At 37.9% G+C, this 21,369-nt stretch overlaps 1 protein-coding gene across 1 annotated transcript; it reads left to right on the plus strand.

The window, feature by feature from the left end:
• Positions 1–17: 17 nt before the first annotated feature.
• METTL14 (methyltransferase like 14) lies at positions 18–21,350 on the plus strand (the record flags this gene model as incomplete). Its single annotated transcript, XM_010293988.1, has 10 exons — positions 18–118; positions 834–921; positions 5,729–5,809; positions 6,207–6,294; positions 8,803–8,893; positions 10,463–10,604; positions 13,090–13,182; positions 14,526–14,642; positions 17,348–17,558; positions 20,897–21,350. Coding segments are annotated over 10 exons (1,326 nt in total), but the record flags the coding sequence as incomplete, so codon positions are not given.
• Between the last annotated feature and the right edge of the window lie 19 nt (positions 21,351–21,369).

A 21,369-nucleotide genomic window follows, 5' to 3' on the forward strand; every position in this document is an offset into this window, starting at 1 on the left:
GGCTTGAATTTGTCTTGCCCGTTGTTCAGTTAGGAGCTGAAAACGCAGACAGTATCGGTGCCGTGCTGAACAGTAAAGATGACCAACGGGAGATCGCTGAAACAAGAGAAACGTGTAGGTCGGTATCGGTGGGCGATTTCTGTCAAAAATTGGGGGGCGTTAACAGTAATACAAACCTTAGAAAGAGGATGATATGGCATTTCAAAGAGCAAAGGGAAATCTTACCGTTTATTTAAAAACATACAATTCGGGGAAAGAAAATGCTTTAATTACTCAAATCTGAACATTGAATGAGGTGAGTAGGGTTTAGTCATTCACTTCTAATAGCAGTTTGGAAATCAAGGCTAACTTTTGCTTCAGTGGAACAAAACTGAGGTGCGAATTTTAGAGTCTGCCATCTGCATTGTCCTAGAGCCTTTATACTTTTGCTAAGAGCAGTTGCAGGGTAATTTAGCTTAAAAATTCTTATGGAACAATAGACTTGTGTAGGACAGAGTAACTAGTGCTTATTAACTCTTATACGTAACAGTAATTTTCTTGTGTGGGCAGACTTAATTTTGTACATATAGTGCTTTGATTAAAATAAGTTGTACCTTTTAGAATGGAAAAATGAGGAAGCCAGATACCTGTTTTCAGGAGTTCTGTCCTTAAGAAGTTGTGCTGGTCTCAAATATACTGAGAGGAGCAACTTCTCATATACAAAGTTTCAAAACAATTTCCAGCTTGAAACAGAAAGAAGTAGTCAATGCGGATTATCAGAGATTTCTGAAATGTTCTCTCTGGAGAGAGAAACTTTTTTATATGAGAATTTTTTTTTTTTTTAATGCTTATAGGGCTGCTTATGATACTTCTGCACCAAATGCAAAACGCAAATACCCAGATGAGGGAGAAGCTGATGAGGAAGAGATTGAAGAATATAAGGTAAGGAAAAAAGGAAAAAGTTACTTTTCTGTAGTGCTCATGTGTCTCTGAGGGACTTATAAAATATGTGTGTGTATAGATAAAAATAAATGCAAAGTGTATAGATACTTCAAAATGTCTTCCAGTGCAGAGATCTAAGAGAGGAGGCATAGATGCCTCATAGATAGAACCTGAAGTGGTTCTCTTCAGATGTGGCTTAGGTGCATTGAACCGTACACACACCAGAACCCAATGGCTGGAGGCTTAATTTAGTGCTGCTCCTAGGAGGAGGTAGGCCCACAGGGAGCAGCAGTGTGTCATGACTAGCTGTCTTGTGTGGGAAGAAGTGGTAAAATACATGTGTGCTTGGGTAGACACACAAAAAAATCTTGACCAGAATTTGTGTCAGAAGAAAAGCTTGCATTTAGCAAGAGGCACAGGCCATTGGATGGGGTACAGAGAGGCTGAGGGTGTCTTCCAACCAGCCTGTTAAGTACAGAAGAATGCAGCTCTGGATGAATGGAAAAAATAAGGGATTCTAAAGGAATGGAAGTAAGAGGCTTGATTGGGGTATGCTTTAAGTATCCAAAATACCCAGGAAAAGCTCAGTTTAAAAAACAAAAATGGCTCCATGGTCATTGAAGAACGAGTGGTTGTCAAACTGTCATGTTCTTCATTTTTCAAATGCTCATTCAGGAGCTATTTGACAGCTTTCGTGTCTCATATCTTAATGTGGTCTTTTGGCTGAGTGGTAGAGAAAGGAGGTTAAACAAAGGCAAGATTAGGGTACAGCTGTCTTTTCTGATTTGCTTTGTGATCTTGTTGCAGTCTATATCCTCCCTCTCCCTTTTTCCATTTCCTAATAACCTTGCTTCTGTGGTTATGTAGAATCAAGGTCAGTGCGTTTATGAAATAATGCAGTGTCTGCTCTTCTCTTGGATGCCTAAAAAGAGTAATTTTTGAAATATGAGGCTTTGGTACTGTTATATTTGTGTTCAGGTTTATAAATCTTTCTGTAATAATGCCTATCTTCTATCTTACTAAAACAAAAAGTTAATGTATGACAGGACATTTTTTGATGACTAATTTTAAAATTCTATCTAAACGGACAGACATTCTTTTTAACATGCTAAGTGTTAGTCTGTACATCTTTATCAAATCAGTCACCATCTTGAAGAAGGGCTTTATAGAGTACATGCACTATGAAGTGGGGGTTTTATGTTCCCATTAGTGATCAGTTCATATCAGTTTATTTTACTCCACCAAGTATGTGGTTAAACAACTATTTTTTTGTTTCTGTGAAATACATGTGGATAAGTCACTTCAGTGGGCAAAACATAGGATTCTTATCATTAACATTTTCTTCATTAGCATAGAGAAGACTTACAGCCCTGAGGTGTGCTGTAACCACTTGCAAGTGGCCAGACTCTTGCTATATTGTTGAAATTGAAGAATATTTTAATAATACTAGCTCGCACCAACTTCAGTTGAGCAGATGAATAGATTTCAGAAACTTGAACCCCCCAAGTAGAATATCTACAGTGGAGTCATCAGCTGTTTTCTGCAGACATTGCTAATTCCCTATTGGCAAGGAGAGAAGAACTTAGTAAAATCCCATCTGTATTTATGTAACTTTTTCCTAAGTACTTTGAGCCGGTTTAAATTTAGTCTTGTAGTATGAACTCATACAAAAATCTAGATCCTTATGGTATCAAGCCCTATTGGATTGTGTTTAATACTCCTTAGACAAAAGTAATAGACTTAAGTATTAGTGCTGCAGGCAAGTATCGCAAATCTGCCAGTTTTGTTAGGAAAATTAAGGTAAGTACTGAGGTAAGTATTTATGATGTAAAGTGACTCATATGTCTCTCAAACACTGACTTGCAATGTTGGGTTCTACATGATGCTATCAGTTAATCCTTCTGAAGTGGCTTAAAATTTTTGTGCCCTGACTTCAGATTTGTTGGAAATGAATGTGTCCTCAAACCACGACTGCTCTGGCTGGAGCCCGAGCATCTAGCTGTAATGGCTGGTGAAAATGGGTTACTGTGAAGATACCGCATTGTTGTTACTGCAACAAAGTGTGATGGCACAAGGTCTGCAGGGGTGGAGTGTGTGGATATGGATGTGAAAGCTTTAAACAAATGTAGTTGGGTATTTTAGAGGATTTCTGTTGGTTTCTAGTGATCCAAATGGAAAGTGAAGTGAGCTGATGACACCTGAATGCCTTATGCTGATGTTTTGAGAGAAGGCTGAACAGTGACATTGACTTTATTATATGGGCGGGAGTGTGAGAGCACTTATTGAGGTGAAAGATGAAGTATGTTAACCTTCTCAGACATTTAGGAACATCTGAGGAAAAAAAAGCAATATTTTCTAATTTTTGTTTCTCTGGTTTTGTTTTTTTTGGTAGAGGAAGTATGAATTTATAGTGATGGTTATTAATAAGCATCAGGCTGATATGAAATGAAAGGGCAGCAAAGCTGCTTGTTATGTGTCCCGCTGGCAGCTTGACTTCTGTCTTGGAGCCTGACTCTGTCTTGCAAACCATAGAGGTGGGAGATAACGGGAAGAGTTGCATTATTGGCAAAAATAAGTAACAGATATTTCAAGGTCAGAAAGTTGAGTTGTGGTTCCAAAGAACTTCTACAATATTCCTGTTTTTTGTGGAACTGTAACAGTTGTACGAGGGTTAGTTGAGTTCCCTGGTCTGCATTTGGATGTGACGGATAATGGGACTAGACTATCAGCTGCCACTTCGAGGCTTTTCCTGGCCTTCCGAGATGCTCTCAGGCACTCCTCTTCCCCAGGTGAATTTACTCAATTGTTTCAACCTGTATAAATGTCTGGACAGTGTTTTGTGGCAGAGGTCTGGAGTTTTAACCTTGTATGAAGTACAAAAATACCTGTGGTCCAAATTTGCTGTCTGCCAGCTTAATGTGATACAGCTCTGTTTTACTTTATTTCTGCAAGCAGTGGCTTACGAGCTTGGAATGTTTCCTTGCCATTGTTGTGGAGGCTGAAAAAATCTTGCTTGGTTGAATCATGGTGGTTGCTTAGTGTATCTGTAGTGATTTGAAGAAACTGTATGCTTGAATACTGTGTGTAGTTTTTGTTTCTGTGACTCAGCAACAATATACCAGATTTGGAAAACAAGGATGATTAATGCACAAGAATGTAGTACCTTGTATTACTGCTAATTACATTCTGTCTCTGCTTTGACTGTGTTCTTTTGCCTTTGAAAGTTGGTGCTGTGGGCTTTTTGTTTGTGGCCACAAGACTTGTTTTTTTAAAATCACTTATGAAGGCATAAAGCGAACTGGGATGACTCGGAAGTAGGTATCTAACAAGTGCTTATCATCAGAACGCTAAGATTTAGAAGATGGAAGAAGGGAAACAGGTGTAAGCTTATGATGGCATAAGCAGTTTTTAGTAAAACTCAAGGTTTCAGCTTTTTTTTTTTTTTTTGCCTAACGCTGCTGCTTGTCTGCTGTTCATTCCTTTTCCTTGTAAACACGTTGCTGTTTCTGTTAGTAAACTTTCTCTTTTTGGTCTGGTTAAACAAACAAATGAAAAAAAGACTGTATCTCTGTAAGTTCTTCACCTGAATAATGGGGAGAGGGAATCTGTGACCTATTAATCACAGCAGGCATTTCAGAAGTTGGTTCAAAGCTCTAAGTTGGAAAGAACACAGAGCTTACAGCTAGAGGGATCAAAATAGGGAGAATGCTTGGTTTTTTTTCACTTTGCGTTCAGACAGCTGATGTAGCATAGGGTAAATGCAGCAGTAATAATAGCCTTTTTTCTGCATGTTTTGACTTAAGATGTGTGTTGGAGGGGAGAAGGTGAGTTCTTTTCTGAGAGAAATCTGGTTCTTTCCTTTTATTTCAGTGTGTTAAAATGTCTCTCTTTAATATTTCAACCCTGAGACTGCTTTTCCTCTCCTATGAAGCACTATATTAACTAAGTTCTGTTGTAATCAGTAATTTATGAAAGAGTATATGCATCCTACTAAAATATGGTAGATATTATTTAGTGGTTCTTCAGTTTTACTTATATATAGTATATATATAGTGGTTTGTTTCAGGATCAATGGGGAAACAGAAAGTGACGTGAAGAAGCGAGTCTGTCTCTTGTTTCTGTTCTCTCCAAGTTCTCTTGGATGTTCAGAGTATGTCAGTGTGACAGATCTCTGAATTCCAGAAATCTGATGAACGACTAATTGGTGACACACTAACCGGGGAAAAAAATTGCAATGCTATTGCTGTTTCCTGTACATTTTGAGACTACAAAATGGGAATTTTAAAGTTACTTTTAAGGACAGTCCATACGAAATACCGCCTTGTACCATGTGCTATTTCTGCAAAGCGTGGACTTTAACAGATTTATATAGAGAAGATGATTTCAGCCTAGGAGATGATTGAATGGATATAAATGTTCAAAGATTCTATTACAGAACTTCAATAAAATATATAATTTGCTTTAGTCCAAGGAGTTAAATTTTGGGGGGACAAAAATTAAAAGTTCTACACCTTGTAAAGCACTGCCTACACTGTCAGAGTCTCGAAATGAAGGGTTTCTAACTTTATTCTTCTTTCAGAGGCCTTTCCCCATAACACTCTCCTCATTAATGAGAGAGAGGCAGAACTTTTTGGGAATAGGTAATTTTTTCTTTTTCCCCTCCAAAACTGGAGCTGAAACCATTCATGCTGTGCAGTTGTAGACGACTTCTGTTTGTAGACAGACCACTTCTTTCCTTAAGAAGCAGAATTATAATGAGAGAAACAGCATGATTTTGTGTACTTATAATACCTGCTTTATTTCCAAGGATGAAGTAGAGCTGCAGCAAGATGAAGAGAACCTGCCCTATGAAGAAGAGATTTACAAAGATTCCAGTACGTTTCTTAAGGTGAGCTGCTTCTGCAATTAGAAGTCTAGTCAAAGCTGGCATAGTTGTGTTAAACTGTTCCTGCATTGATGGTACTTGAAATACAGCTTTAAAGGCTGAAGTAATTGACTGGAATTCACCAGTACAGAAGTTTCCTGTGAAAGGTATGACTGTAGCTAGGATTTAACATTGATGTGGCTAAAGAGCTGGGTCAACTTACAGTGAGCTGTAGTAATGATGGGCTTGATTTGGAACTAAAAACACAATGATAGTCTTGGCAAGCGTTGCTTATAAAGGCATGTTGAAAAGAAAAAAAAAATCTGTTTCTTTCTCATTTATCAGACTAACACATGTAGTGCACGTGTATACGTCCAGTTATCTCCCCGTTGCTCTCACTAAGCTCCCTTTTGTTCTACAGGGTACTCAGAGCTTAAATCCACACAACGATTACTGCCAACACTTTGTGGATACAGGACACAGACCCCAGAACTTCATCAGGGATGTTGGTATGGCATAGTCAGTAACTCTTTGAAGAAAACTGATTTTATTTGATAGCACTTTTACTTCCCCTTTTTAATTCCTTACAGCTAGTGGGAAGTGTGGATGCAGATATAGTTCATAGTTTTGTGCCTCTGTGTGCATACATACCAATATATAAATTTATATGAATGATTTTATTTTTAATTAGTTAGGAGGTGATTATCAAGGCTTCTCTTACTCTTGGTTCTATTTGAAAGTATTTAACCAGTATTTAACTGGCTTCAAAACTAAACTCTTTTGGTTCCAGAAGGTAGATGAGTCTAGCGAGCAGATCTTGAAACCTTTGGAAGTTTGAGTAACTGACTTACAGTTCAGCTGTTTCCTGGACTATATTGCCTCTAAGAATGCATATAGCATGTAAAGTACGGAAATACTTAAATAGAACTCAGTAAGCAATATGATAATATTTACCAGTTAAACTATGTAAGTGCTGACAACTCATTAGAAGGCCCAACATATTACTGAGTTTAGAGGATGTTATTTTTCAAGTTTACGTTCATTCAGCCATCACTGAACTTGCTATTGAAATCTTAGTTTATTAGGCCTGAATTTAATCTATCTAAAACTAAGGTACGCTTTGGTCCTGTTTCCCAGAATGGGTGCCTGGTAGTTATTTGTTTTTTAAAAAAAAACAGGACACCTCCCTCTGGGGTTTTCTGCAACCATTCTCTGTATTTCATCAAGTTTAAGATTGACAGGGCAAGTGTGTTGTGTTGGTAGAAGTGAGCCCAAAGAAGTTCTGTTTGCCTGTTGAGGCAGTTAGTTTGTTTCTTCTCTATATTTTGTGAATGCTGCTGTGAAACACATCTGGATGTTTAGTATGAGAAATGGGTTTTGACTCAGTTATGTCTTTATCTGAAAAGTATCTGGGCTTCACAGTTAAGTACTTGAAATAGTTATACACTGTTCTTTGAAATAAGATGAGTACGACAGAATAGCACCCCATGTTATTTGCTCTGACTTCTCTGCTGCATAAAGAACGGGCAAGGGACAGGACAACTTGTTATGTGAGTATTATTATGGAAATGAACATGTCATGAGCAGTTATCTAGACTCTCTATTAAAGATGAGGTATGTCAAGTTGCATATTGGTTAGAATACTTTTTCTACATGATGATCAGAACTCTGCTTAGGTGCTTCTTTGTAATTGGACATGACCCTACAAGAAGCTGTAGGGAACTAGCGGTTCCAGAACACCCAGTTTTATCTTTTTGATGTTGCTGTTGGAAGAAAGGGAGACCTCTGGGGTTTGGTTTGTGTGGTGGTGGTGGTGTTTTGTTTTTGGTTTTTTGTGTTTCTTTTTTTTTTTTTCTTTAAACAACTGAAGTCGTCTTGATGTAAAAGAATTTTCAGTCTATTCCTTAGCTGCTGATAACTGGCTTCTGTTTCGGCTGGTCAGGAGTATTTGACTTGCACCAGCTGGAAGCAACACAGCAGTAGAAATCAGAATACCACAGTGGTGTTTTTAAGATGTTATATATTTAAGGAAAAGAACAAAAATAGCTTTGGGGTGTTTTATGCACGTGTAATAAGAGATAATAAGGTTAGATACTAAGAACTTTGCTTTTACTAGTGCGATGCTAGCGTTGGGAGTTCAGAGTTAAAATAAGGAGAGGGATGAAGGGTTGTGAGTTTGTGCATTTGTGTGGGTGTTGTTTCCTCATGGATTAGGACCATTTAAAGTTGTAAATCTAAATGAACATGAAGTTTTGTAAATAACTCCTACTAAGGTTGAACTGATACTGCTTGGTAGGTGGGAATGGTACCTTTTTGGTTTGTGCTGAGACTACTGCAATAACAAAAACATCCTGTGAATGTAATATACTGAAAAGTTTGCTTCTTTTTTCTCTTCTGCTGCAAACTTTAAAAAAAAAAAACAACCCTCATTAGGGTTCTCTTTTTTGCATTCTGTACATATGAAAGGTTTGAAAATTAACATCATAAAGCTAATTCTAGTAACTTAAATAAATAAATCTTCATGACTGACACCAGAGTCCCAAATCTCAGTGTAAGGATTGTGTAAGGGAACCAGCCACACCCCAGTTGCTGCCTTAGAAATAGTCTTCAAAGGTTAAATAAGAGTATTCTGTAAATGTATGTTAATTAGATCTTAATATAAACTTATCAATGGGGGGAATAACAAAATAACTTTCATCATTCTGACACTTAGTTTAAATGAAAGGTTGTTTTCCTTCTGATAAAAGGATTTGTGAACTCCTGGTCACTGTAGCGCTCTAGAGAAGATGAGAGCATAGACACTACATTCATTAACGGCCACAATTAACTGGGTGAAGGCAGGAGGTTTTTGTGAAGTACTGAACAAAAAACTGCTTTGATGGGTTTGGTTTGTTCTAAAAAAGTTTAAAATGAGGCTAAGTGTTAACGTTTGGACCTATTCAGAATACTGGACAATGCTTAATTGATACAGATTTACTCTCTAAGTAGTTGTTAACTTCATGTTTTCTTCTTTTTAGGCCTAGCAGATAGGTTTGAAGAATATCCAAAACTTAGAGAGCTCATCAGATTGAAGGATGAGCTGATATCTAAATCTAACACTCCTCCCATGTAAGTGTGCTTGTGGAAAATGCCTTTCTTCTCCAGGCCTGTTTGAAGTTAGCTGTCTGCTTTGCAAATCTCTCTTTAGCACCTGCTCAGAATTTACATTTTCTATTTCTCTTTGTATATACAAATTAATCAGTTGAAACTTCAGAAGGGTAAAATCAGCTTGTTTTTGTTAGTTTAATCTAGGTGTTTAATATAGTATATAAACTAGATTTTTGTTCCAGTGTGTGATTATTTACAGTATCTGAAGCTTTGGGGTTTTTTAGGAATGAACTGTCAACTGATAGGGCTGCAGGCTTTAATTTGGGAACTAAAACAACATCAGATGATTGTGAATCTCATTGTATCTGCAGTTTACAATAACAAGAAAAGCTTTCAAAAATTGGCCTCTTAATGAAACCTAAGTTGTTCTTGTAACGGGGGTGTTTTTTTTTTTTATAATGTTCAGCTATTAACTTCGTATCCGTTAATGTTACTTTGTAGTTTAAGACCAAAAAAAGTTTAGGCTGGCTGGAAGACATTTGTCTTTGAATTACCTCTTGAGTTCTTGCTGAAGGTTAGACACAGTAGAAGCATGCAGCATGTTACTCCCAGGAATTTGAATCCATCTGAATGTGAACCTAATGCTTTTAATAAGACTGCAGTCCTAATCTGCACCGAGTAAAAAAGCATTATTACATGATAGTCACATGAAAAACTAAGAAACAGTTGTCTGAACAACTGAGATACAAACTGTAAAACTCAACTTGCTATTTTGAAGTTAGATGCATTTTGGCATTCTTAGCCTTAAAGCACAAGAGAAAATATAGCACCACAAAAAAAAAAAGAGGGAAAAATAGTAGTCAAATGCTGCCTTGTGATCACACCAAATACAGTTATGGAGTAGAAATCTCTTTCCAGACACTTTCTTAGGAAGGGGGAGGTGGTGGTCTGCTAATCACCTTTTTTTTTTTTTTTTTAAGGTTAAAGGTATTGAGGCAAGGGCAGTGTAATTTTTTTTGAGTGATAACAGATGTGAGTGGTGGGCAGGTGTGGAGGCCAGTTGTAAGAGTGCATTTAAGTGTGTATTATGCTTTTGTTGTAGGGATAGAGAAAAACATTTCTACTATATGAAAAGTAACCACATTTCCAGTATTCAGAGTCTTCTGAATGTAACATATAATAAATGGCAATTCTAACAACATGCCACATAGAAGTCTGTTAGCCAGGCAGTAAGTGTTTGCTTCTTACATGTTGATTTTTTTCTCCTATATAGTCCATGGATGTACAGAAAGTTCAGTGATTCTGCACTAGATATTGTTGTACAGTCTGTGTAGGCATCTGTTTCATGCTTGCTAAATTAGAAACTGTTTATTGAGAGAAAGACTACTTTAAAAAAAAATCTGATGCAACAGCTTCCAGCCTAGGTTAAGTGAGAATTATGCATCTTCTTTGGATTTAGTGCATTTGAGCTATATGAACTACACAGGAGACCCTACTCTTAACTGGCTACACAGAAGTGCTATGTGGAGTATAATTTTCAAACCCCTGTTGTAACTCATCCAAGAAATCTATCATCTTCTGTTTAAACAGGTACTTGCAAGCAGACTTGGAAGCTTTTGATATTAGGGAACTGAAGTCCAAATTTGATGTGATTCTTCTGGAACCACCACTGGAAGAATACTACCGAGAGACTGGCATTACTGCCAATGAAAAATGTTGGACCTGGGATGATGTAAGTATTTTTCTTATATGTAGGAAATCCTTTTCACAACATTTAAGCAAATAGTTTGCGGATTTGATTTGGTATCAAAATGTTTGAGAGATGTGTGTTAAGGAAAAATGGGGTATGCTTTTTGTTTTGTTTTTAAAAAGAAAAGTCTATATTCTTATGAAAACTTTAAAAAAAGAAGTGGAAAGTTTTATGTTGTATGCATGGCTACACTATTTGTGTTAAAAGACTTTTTTTTAAGGCGCTTAATGAATTAAATACACCTTTTTGTTCTCCCTCAGCCTGGTTGAAAACTTAAATCTACTAATAGTGGGTCTTCTCCCTATCCTCAAATTCCACGTGTTTTCTGTTTGGTTTTGCTGTTGAAATTCAGAATATCCATTGTAAATATCCCCTGTTTCTTGAAATTCTTGAAGAGATTTTTAAGGTATGCTTTTTAATATGCTGGTCTTGTAGTCAGAAGAGTAGATGAGTATGCGTCACTGATACACCTCCTTTCTCCAAAGTATTGATTGGGTAGAAAATTTTAACAATCAAACCAATTGTAATCGTGAGAAGCCTAATAAGATAGATAAACCTTACTTGTGGAATTTTTTTCTTGTATTTATGTATTCCCTTACTGCTTAGTCACATCAAGAGTGGTGTTTTTTCTTGAAGCCGTGTTGATTTCTGACCTGTTTTTGGGAACAAGGAGAAATCTTAAATGTGCAAAATGTGATCTTCGAGATCACTGTTGGTGCTCCCGTTTTATCGTGCTCTAGTAAACATTTGGAGAATTGAGTTGGAGAAAAGATTTTGAAATTCTTTCTGTAGTAATACCTGTAGATGCTTGTAAAGGAGAAAGCACTCAAGATGTGTTGATGAGTAAGTAGCTCCATTCTGTATCTTTACCTTTTCAATAAAGTCAGCTCTGGAAAAGCAAGGTGAGGGCTGGAGGGTATGAAGTGCTGGATGTCATCAAGCATAACAATTTGATGACACAAAGCCTGCTGCCAAGTTGCCCTGTCCTTTGAGATTGAACCAGGGAATTCCTTCACTTGGGCATGGAGTAAAACACTTGTAACGCTAATGTCAAATAGTGATAGGTTGGCTCTACTCTATGTGTCTGCACTTCACTCATTTAAAAAAAACAAAACAATAACAAACCCACAAAAAAAGCCCAAAACCAAACAACCCTGTCCTCACAACAAAACAGACAATCTGTAGTAGAGAGGAATAGGTGATTTAAAAAAAAAAAAAAAAGTTTGCATAACCTTGTCAGGAATTCTTGGGTGGGTGGGAATATGCAACTAGCAAATGCCTATTATTTAGGTACCCTATTTGAAAGGTATGCGGGACTATGTCTGCATTGGCAGCAAATTTGTCATAGTATGAATGAATCAGTAGACTGAAGCAGTTGTGTCTACTGAGGTTTTCTTATCTGTGTTCTGTGCAGTTTGAGGGAGGGGGATGATGGTGTTACTTTAAACTAGACTTAGTTTGTCCTTAATGTTGAAACCCGCACGTGCATAACTTGAGAAGTGAATCGGTCAAACTAAAGGATCATGAGAACAAAATAAAATTCAGTCCACCTTCAAGGAATGAATTTGAAAACAAACCAATGCTTGGGATAAAAGACTGGGCAACTACATGTTAAGGAATAGGTAGCTTCTGTGTTAGCCGTTCTGTTACGCCTGGCAGTGCTGCCCAGGGGAAAAACATCCTGCCCGAACAGAAAAACTGGAAGTGTTGGAGGCAGGAGTCATGGTCTTAGTTGGGAGTTATGTCCTCTTAGAATGGATTCTACTCCATTGTTTTTCTTCACAGTGGCACTGAATGAAGCTTGATTTGATGTGTTAGCAAGTTACAGATGAATCCTTTCAACTTGTAATGAGTAACAGATGCTTTGCATCTCAAGTTATTTCATCCTGAATGTTACTCATTTGTCATTGTTGAACCACTGCCCTGATAAATTAATTCTTGCTGCTTTTTTCCTGAAAGTGAAAAAGAAAAGAATGCCTTTCCTATATAGTAATAAGGATTAAGGTGTTGGTTTTTTTTTTTTAATAATGTGGATACAGAAGCTTCACATAAGTAACTCTAGGGCAGAAAAGAAACAGAGCACTATTGCTCTGTTATTAAATCTTTTTGCTACCAATGGAATGATAAAAGGAAGCAAAGGTTTAGGGGAAAAAAAAAATCATGTGGGTTGTATTAGTCTCTAGGTCTAGAATTTTCTATACAGGTAGAATTTATCTTAAAGAGAATAATTAAGCTGGTCATCAGCTATGTTGAAAACATGCACTTGAGTACTGATAAGGTACTTCTACAACATACTTTCTGGACGACAATTTTAAAAGGATGGCCGTGAATGGTATACAGACTAACATCTTTAATGAAAGTGCTTCCTGATGGTTTCTGTGATAATGCTTCAACAAATATTATTACTGACACAACTGGTGATTTATATTAAATTTAGAAACACGGTTATTCCTATTATTATTATTAGATCATGAAATTGGAAATTGAAGAAATTGCAGCCCCAAGGTCATTTGTGTTTCTATGGTGCGGTTCAGGCGAGGGTCTGGATCTTGGCCGAGTGGTAAGATGATGTTTTAACTCAATTTGGGACAGGCTTAAGAGTTTATTTTTATGGTTGACTTTTTCTGTATAGAATTCTCAACTGTAACTGCTGAGAGATGTTTTGTTACTGTGGTAGAGGATATATAATTTTAAGTGTATCTGACATTAACTGTTTAGATACTGTTATTTTCCAGATGAGTTGCTGTGACTGTGTGAGGGAGCATAATTCTGTAGTCTAGAAAGCTGTACTGCTCTCTTGTTCTTGTGGTATGCATGTTGCTATGTTGAATGCGTTTACAACATTTTTATTTTTTAACAGAAGTCTTAATAGTTTTCTGCCAGAAATATTGATGCTAGTAGAAAGGTGCTACTGTTTCATAAAGTGAGATAAAATTGTGTGCGTAGCACTGCTTATTTTCAGAAAACACCTGGAGTTTAAGTAGGTTTATTCTTAGTGAGCTCTGTGCAGTTTTACTTGCCTATAAGATGTTGGATTATTAGAGTAATCTTTCTGTATGCCAGCACTGCTTGTGTTGGGAATGGTAGAATAAGAATGTGCAATCCAGTGGCTGTGCTGAAACATTCTTTGCTTAGTTTGAAAAGTGCTTTATATTAAAACAATACAGCAAACAAAACAGTTGTTAAAGGACAACATGTGGTTACTAATCTGTGTGCTTTATCTGCTTTTCATTCTGAGGTTGGTTAAAGTAGCTATTTCGGATAGATTGATTTTGGTCATACACGTATTCGTAGTAGCTGGGCAGTTCTTGAACACAGCAATAGCCAAATGAGCTTGAGTCCTTAATGCCCAATTTCTTCCCTTTCTAACACTACACTTACAGGAGTTAAGGGTTTAAAAGTCATATAAGGTTTTGGGGGGGTTTTTTGTTTGGTTTTTTTGTTTGTTTTTACAGATGTAAGAAAATCCATAAAACGGTAGCAAAGGCTTTTGGCTGTTTATCTTCCCATTTATAGAATTTTACACTGATGTGAAAAAACTACCAGGTTTTAGTGGGGACAGTGCCAAGGCAGCTGATCACTATGTTCCTCAGACTGATTTTAATTAAACTTAAGTGTCAGTAGGTAAAAATTAGTGCAGATCTGTGCAGTTGTTAGATACTTTAAAAAAAAAAAAAAAAAAAGTGGTACATAGACAAGGCAATGTGCACATAAGCCTTTGGGGGTAGGAGGCAGCTTGACAAAACGTGGTACAGTCATGCCAGTAAACTGTTTTATTCATCTGTGACAAATTTCTCTTCCAGCTCTGCTTTAAGAAAAGTCAAGTACCTATACAAGTGCTCAGTTTAGGTTACTTAAGTTTATGGTAGAGTGTGAACTGTTTTATCTGTCCATAATATTTAGTGTCTACGCAAATGGGGTTACAGAAGATGTGAGGACATTTGTTGGATTAAAACGAATAAGAACAATCCTGGAAAGACCAAGACTCTAGACCCTAAGGCTGTTTTCCAAAGAACCAAGGTAAAGGTTTGGCTCAGTTTCTCTTCTGTTCCCATCTTGTCTCTTATGCTAATGAAACACCCGGTGCTCCATGGCAGTTGGTGACATGCTTTCAGGAAAGCAGAGATGAGGACTTCAGAGTTCTGTTCTGTGAAGTATGTTATATGGAAATAAACGTATTCATAGGACGAATGATGAATTTCTGTCCCCTTCTTGACTTTAGTCAGTATGGGGTATAGAAGTTTCAGGTACACTTCACACTGCTTGGTAAATGTCTGTTATAGTCCTCTAAGTGTCATACTTAGCCTTACATATTTACTTAGCCATACATATTTGAGCCTTGTTGAAATGCAGGCAGCTGAGGAGGGTTCATAGATTGGTGGAACAAGAAGTAAATCCTCAGAGGGAAGATGGAAATTGAATAGAAAATGTTAATTGTACATTGCAATATTTTAGACTTCTGGGTTGTTTCGGTTATGGGTGAATGGTAAATAACCAGTTAGTCTGTTAGCAATACCTTCCGTGCAAAACACAAGCTCCTTTCCAGATTAGAGGAGAAAACATGCTGGTAGAGGAACAGACCTGTTGAATGGGACTAAATTTGATGTCAAAAGAAGTCTTTAAAACTGTAGATTGTAAATGAATGTAGTCATAAAAAATAACTCTGGAAGAGTGGCTGGTGGTTCTAAATAGGCACGTGCAGGTATGTGTGCAGAGCTTGAACCAGACAGAGGACTCTGAGGGACCGTAGCTCAGTTAGTATCTCTTGACTTCCTGAAGATGACTGTAATGCACACGTGACAGAATCAGTCGGCTTGGTTTAAACAGTTTCTTAGGGATGTGTTGTGGAGGACGTGTATTGAAGAAGGTACAGAGGAAAAAAAAAGTGTTTTGATTTAGGAGCCTCAAATGTACGTTATTCAAAACCTTACAAAAATGTAGCTAGGATTTGTAAAGAATTGTTTTGGGTATATGTGGGTGTAACCGTGGCAGTTTTACTGAATACAGAGAGTTGGCTGACGATTTAATAATTTAAAGTGTCATCAGCCTCAGGACTCATTCCACATTCATAAATGACTCGTTAGTATTAAGCACTCTCAACTCTTATCTTGGATTTGCCATTTTTTAGGAGTAGAAACTTCCCTTTAAGATATATGGAATCTTTCTTTGACTTGCATTTAAGTGTGCTTGAAAGTGTATTAATCATATAAATAATTATAAGTATAAATATTGTACGTTTATTGCATATCGTATTGCAAATATGTGCAGCTAGCTCATGAGGGAGAGGTTAAAACTAACACAGGAGGATTTGGGGGGAACTTTATGTCTTTAGTGTAATGGAGAAGAGTAGTTTCTGATATCAGAGAATTTCTCTGCTTATTGAGCAAGGGTCGGGCTGAGGTCACTATTTATAATAAACATTGAAAATTGAGCTAGCTGATTCTGACTGAATAAGTAGTCTGTTGTGCAAGATGTATTTACTAGTGACTACAACAGCAAATGCTATCCTATTGTGTTTAGTTTAGGCATCTCTCTAGACGGATGCTTTATGCTGTGCCACCTGTTACCAAATCTAAGGTACTAATGAATGACATTCCATGTGTTACAAAAATAAAATGTTTTCGATAGTTCTTCCAAAGACTAGATTTACAAGGCTTTGCTTGATGGGTAATTTGCTTAGCAGAATTCTGCCTTTTCATTTAGTTAAATTTAAGGTCTGAAAGCCCTGTAGCTTGGGCGCAGTTGACCAACTGCACAGATTTGATAGGTCACCTATTCTGCCTTTCACATTTACTCACTCACTCTTAAAACCCTTGCCAGAAATCTGAAATGATGACATACTTTTGTCTGCAGCTTCTTTTAGAGCCATCTGGTGGCACTTAGTGAATCCGTCTTTCATGATACTGGGGAAAATCACTCATCTGAGCTTAATATTCCCAGAACAGAACTCTGAAATGAATGTGTGGAACCCTCTTTTCATCCTGTACCGATTATGGTGATGCCTCATTCATAGATTCTACGTACTAGTCACTTAAATTGATCGATCTACAATGTTTTAGAAGAAAGGAAAGCAATGCATATTACAGTTAAGGAACATTTTTAATGCTGATGGAGTTGACTGAGAGCGCGTTGACAGTTTGATAGTGGTTTTACTTTTCTGATGCAGTGATACCTTCTAGAACGGTAACCAGAGGGTGAAGGCTACTTTTGTAACAGAGGTACAATATGAAAAAGTACATCTTATTTTCACTGTTTTATGACTGAGAACTTTGAAAATTATTTGTATGAATAAAGTTAGGATCAGAATGCTGATGCAAGTATTAATCATAATTAATAACTATTCCCTTACTCTTGCCATCACCTTGTACTCTCTTTCCTTGCGGTGATTTCTCAGCCTTTCCACCTTAAAGCTCTAACTTTGCTGTAATTGAAGAAGTCCAAATATCTTATCTCAGCCTCTGTTTGAGTTTTACCTCTTTGTAGTGTAGTTCATCAAGCCAGACAGCTTAAACTACTCTTGGCTTTGATTTCAAAAGGCTCTTTTGGTAGCTCCAGCTTGTTCTGTTCTTCTAGTTCATGCTTCAGACTTTTCTCTGTGCAAGAGTAGGATCTACTCTGCCTAGAATTTCCTTTTCTCCATTTCATTGTGCTCCAGCCACAGATGTCTGCGCTGTAGCAGTACGTGCGGCACGTGACAGGTACTGTTCTGTGTTGTGTGTGCGTAGGAGCACTGCCTCATGGGCATTAAAGGAACTGTGCGTCGCAGTACCGATGGCGACTTCATCCATGCTAATGTTGATATTGACCTAATCATCACAGAAGAGCCTGAAATTGGCAACATAGAAAAACCTGTAGAGATTTTTCACATCATTGAGCATTTCTGCCTTGGACGCCGACGTCTTCATCTTTTTGGAAGGGACAGTACAATTCGCCCAGGTAACTGTTATTTTTATTTTTGTCAAATAGTTAAATTTTAATTTACTTTAGTAACCCTCTTCCATCATCTGATGCCATGTGATGGGTTCTGGTGGAAGCTGAGACAATAATGGTTCATCCCAATGCATGATTCTTCTGTCAGGACTTGCACCAGCTGAATAACTGTCTGTTCCTGCATATATCCCCGTTTCCCCCACCACGGGATTATGATACTGCAGGAAGCCAATAAGCTTTCCTGGTGACTTGTCAATAGCGGAATTCTAGTCAGAAGTGAGGAAATCTACTGAACGGAGAAATTTCCCAGGCTTCCTACCCTCCCATTCAGCTGACTAACCAGCCTAACATCCAGCAACAGAGGGATTGTGGCATCACTTGACAGTTCTCCCAGCGCTGTGACAGCAGCGAAGTGATCTCTGCTCTAATGTTCTGTCCCTCACGATCAAATAGCAGAAAACTTTGCCAGAACTACAGATCCCACGTACGTATTTTCTTGGCATGATTGTCTGTCTGAGGGATCCTTGGCCTCTGTTGCAGGAGCATTGTATAGAACCCTACTAAGTGATAGTAAGCTAGGTTATTATTTCTATTATTATGATGTTTGAGAGCATGTCCAAGTCACAAATCCAGTTTAACACAGCTTACTGCTAAGGTTTGTTTTATAGATACTCATTTTCAGAAGTAAATACTTGCTCAAACGGTAAGAACTTTATGCTTTTGTTTTCTCCATGTTATCTCTAATTGAAGGTAAATGCTGAAATTATTCAGTGTTCTAGTGGAATACTGAAATGTAAGTTCATATGCTGAATATTTCTATTAAACTTTTATTTTTGGACTTAATAGTGAAGTAAACTCCACACCAGGTCTGAAAATCGAGATGTCTTTATTATGTGCAAGACAGAGTAGAAGAATTCTCTGCTTGTAAAATTTGTATCAGTGTCCCTAAAGAGGTTTCCAGACATGTATTGTGGGTCAGACAATAAATCTCAAGGAGATACAATTTTTGGTTTATGTGAAGATCTGTTACTCAGAAAAGAGTGTTGTTTGGAAAGTATGACAGCTACTGAGTCAATTTTTTCAGAAGAAAGTTTTGGTAACCATTGTTTTTGACTGTTCGTATGTTTAATTCATCAGTGAGTATAACAAAATTAAATTGAGATTTCTTTTTTGTTTGGAAAGTCTATGACAGCTACTGAGTCAATTTTTTTCAGAAGAAAGTTTTGGTAACCAATGTTTTTGACTGTTCGTATGTTTAATTCATCAGTGAGTATAACAAAATTAAATTGAGATTTCTTTTTTGTGCCATGTGTTTACACTTCTTCAAAGCATGATTTCTTTGTCTAAACTGATTTTTATGTCTCTGTGAATTTAGTCCTGGTCCTGTGTATCGGAAGACCCAGTGTCTTACACTGGATGCTGCATCTGGCGTGGTTAAAAAATGCATAGAAGTATATGGATGAGACTGAAAGTAACTGCATTTTATTTGTTTCGATGGTCAGGCCTTTCAATTTATCATGCATAAGTGATGAAGGAGTTTCACTGCAGGAGAGTACACACTAGAAGAATAAAATCTGTTTTGACACCTTTTTAGACTTTTGTATCTGTTGTCAGTGACATTTCTGCCCTAAAGCCTAATGTGAAATACAATTCAGCAGTCCTGTTTCTTTCAAGTACCGATGAACGCTTGAATTGACAGATGTAATACCTCATGTTATGGATAGTGTAGTTGTCCCGCACATGCTGATGGATACTGGGAGTGTTGGTGTCTGAACAGCTTACGGTAATAGCGCGTCCTTTTCAAAAATAAGGGGAGAGGGGTGAGTGGGCGAGTGCTAGAGCTGCGCTTGCTTGAGGGTCCTGCAGCAGTTTTGTGTAACGCTGTTTTCCCCGAAATAGAGAGTAATAGTTTGGATGGCAGAGGAGAAATGGATACAAGTCCATCCGTGGCCTGGTTTGCTGCATGGGAATGCTAATACTTAAAAATGTTGCTTATTCTTTCAGTGCAGTTGGAATGGGATGTGTAGCAGTATACAAGCTGCAAGCAGGAAGTTACCTAAATAAATTTCAAGGTGGTGTTTCTCTCGCTTTCTCATACTACTATGGAGTAGTCATTATTGGCCATTCCTATTCTTTGACTGGCCTTTGGCTTGAATTTTAATGGTGTTGGTCTTAATTCTGTTGGTTACTGGTCTGTGTGTGTGGAGGGGGACTGTTTTGTTTTGTAGAAAGACATTGTACAGTTACTGGTTCAGTGCTGTTGTAGGTGAATTCTTACATGTTAATGTCCCACAAGGTCCTGTTAGTCTGATTCAACTTTGGTGTTTCTTTAATTGGTGGTTACCCTGGAATCGCCTTGCATACTTTAAGTCCTGTACTCACCACAGATCCTCACAGTGCTCTGTGAAATACGAAAACCTAAGCTCGCGCTCTTTTTTTTTTTTTTTTTTTAAAATGTGGAGAAAACAAGGTGTTACGTAAATTCCCAGGATAGAGAACAGTGTTAAAGGAACCGATCTTGGGGTTTTTTTTAATTCTTGTTTTCCTTATAAGCATGTTGTTGAGATCACTGAACTACATTTTTCTTCATTAATATATGATAACAACTGAAACTTAAATTCCCACTGACATTTTTAAATGGTCTGAGCCCCATTTTAGGTCCAAATGCTACTTTAGCTCACAATATGAAGAAATAGGATTGTGCCTGTTTTAAATGTCTGCCTTCACTTGAAGTGAAGCTGAAGTGCCCGCTGAATGTTTGTGCATAAGCAGGTTAATTTAACTCTTTAACTCTATTTTTGGATATCATGCTGGCTTCAACAGAATTGTTACTGTGTCTTCAGGTATGTGCTTCCAGCATGCTCTTGGCTCCGCAGTCACAACTGGTTTCTGGAGACAAAATTACCTTATTCAAGTTTAAATGCCTTTTAAAAAGGGGAGAAGGAGGAGGAGGAGGATAGCATTATTTTTAAACTAGGTGATTTTACTGATCTGGTTTGGTCTGGTCCCTGAGGGGCTGGAAAATATTGTTGTGGTGTAAGAACAAGTAGGAAGGAAGGGGAAAGGGACTTGTGAAACCACAGCGTGAATGTTCCCACATCCATGTGTAATTAAAAAAAAAGAGAAGAAAAAGAAAAGGAGCCCTTACAAATATAAAGCTAAAATCTTAATTTTTCAGCAACTCTGGCTTTCCTAGAGGTCACCTTTTCATTCCATTCAGTGCAGGCGGTGTGTAAGTAAGTGTCTGTCCCATCACTTGAGGGTGTTCATTTACAAGGAAGGCGACAGTAACGGCCTTGAAGCCGTTTGTTCTTGCTTTTCTTGACTCTGGTTTTGTTCCCTAGGTTGGCTGACTGTAGGACCCACCCTCACAAACAGCAATTTCAACGCAGAAACGTATTCTTCATACTTCACAGCTCCAAATTCCCACCTGACCGGCTGTACCGAGGAGATAGAGAGACTTCGGCCCAAGTCGCCACCACCCAAGTCCAAGTCTGACCGGGGAGGTGGTGCTCCAAGGGGAGGAGGAAGAGGAGGGACTTCAGCAGGCCGAGGAGAAAGGGGCAGAGAGAGGAACAGAACTAACTTTCGGGGTGAGAGGGGCGGCTTCAGAGGGGGACGTGGAGGTACCCATAGAGGAGGCTTCCCCACCCGCTGATTACTCTTAGGTAATTGTTTCTTCCCCCAGTCCTGTGCCTCATCTCTCAATCTTTTTTCTTAAGTCTTTTTTTTGCTAAAGTGATTTATTCTGGGGACTCAAGCTAGGTGACTTCCAAAACTGGTTTGGGTGCAGGCAGTTACAGTCACTGGCACATCA

Source organism: Phaethon lepturus, unplaced genomic scaffold (genome assembly GCF_000687285.1).
Source record: "Phaethon lepturus isolate BGI_N335 unplaced genomic scaffold, ASM68728v1 scaffold15309, whole genome shotgun sequence".
NCBI lineage: Eukaryota > Metazoa > Chordata > Aves > Phaethontiformes > Phaethontidae > Phaethon > Phaethon lepturus.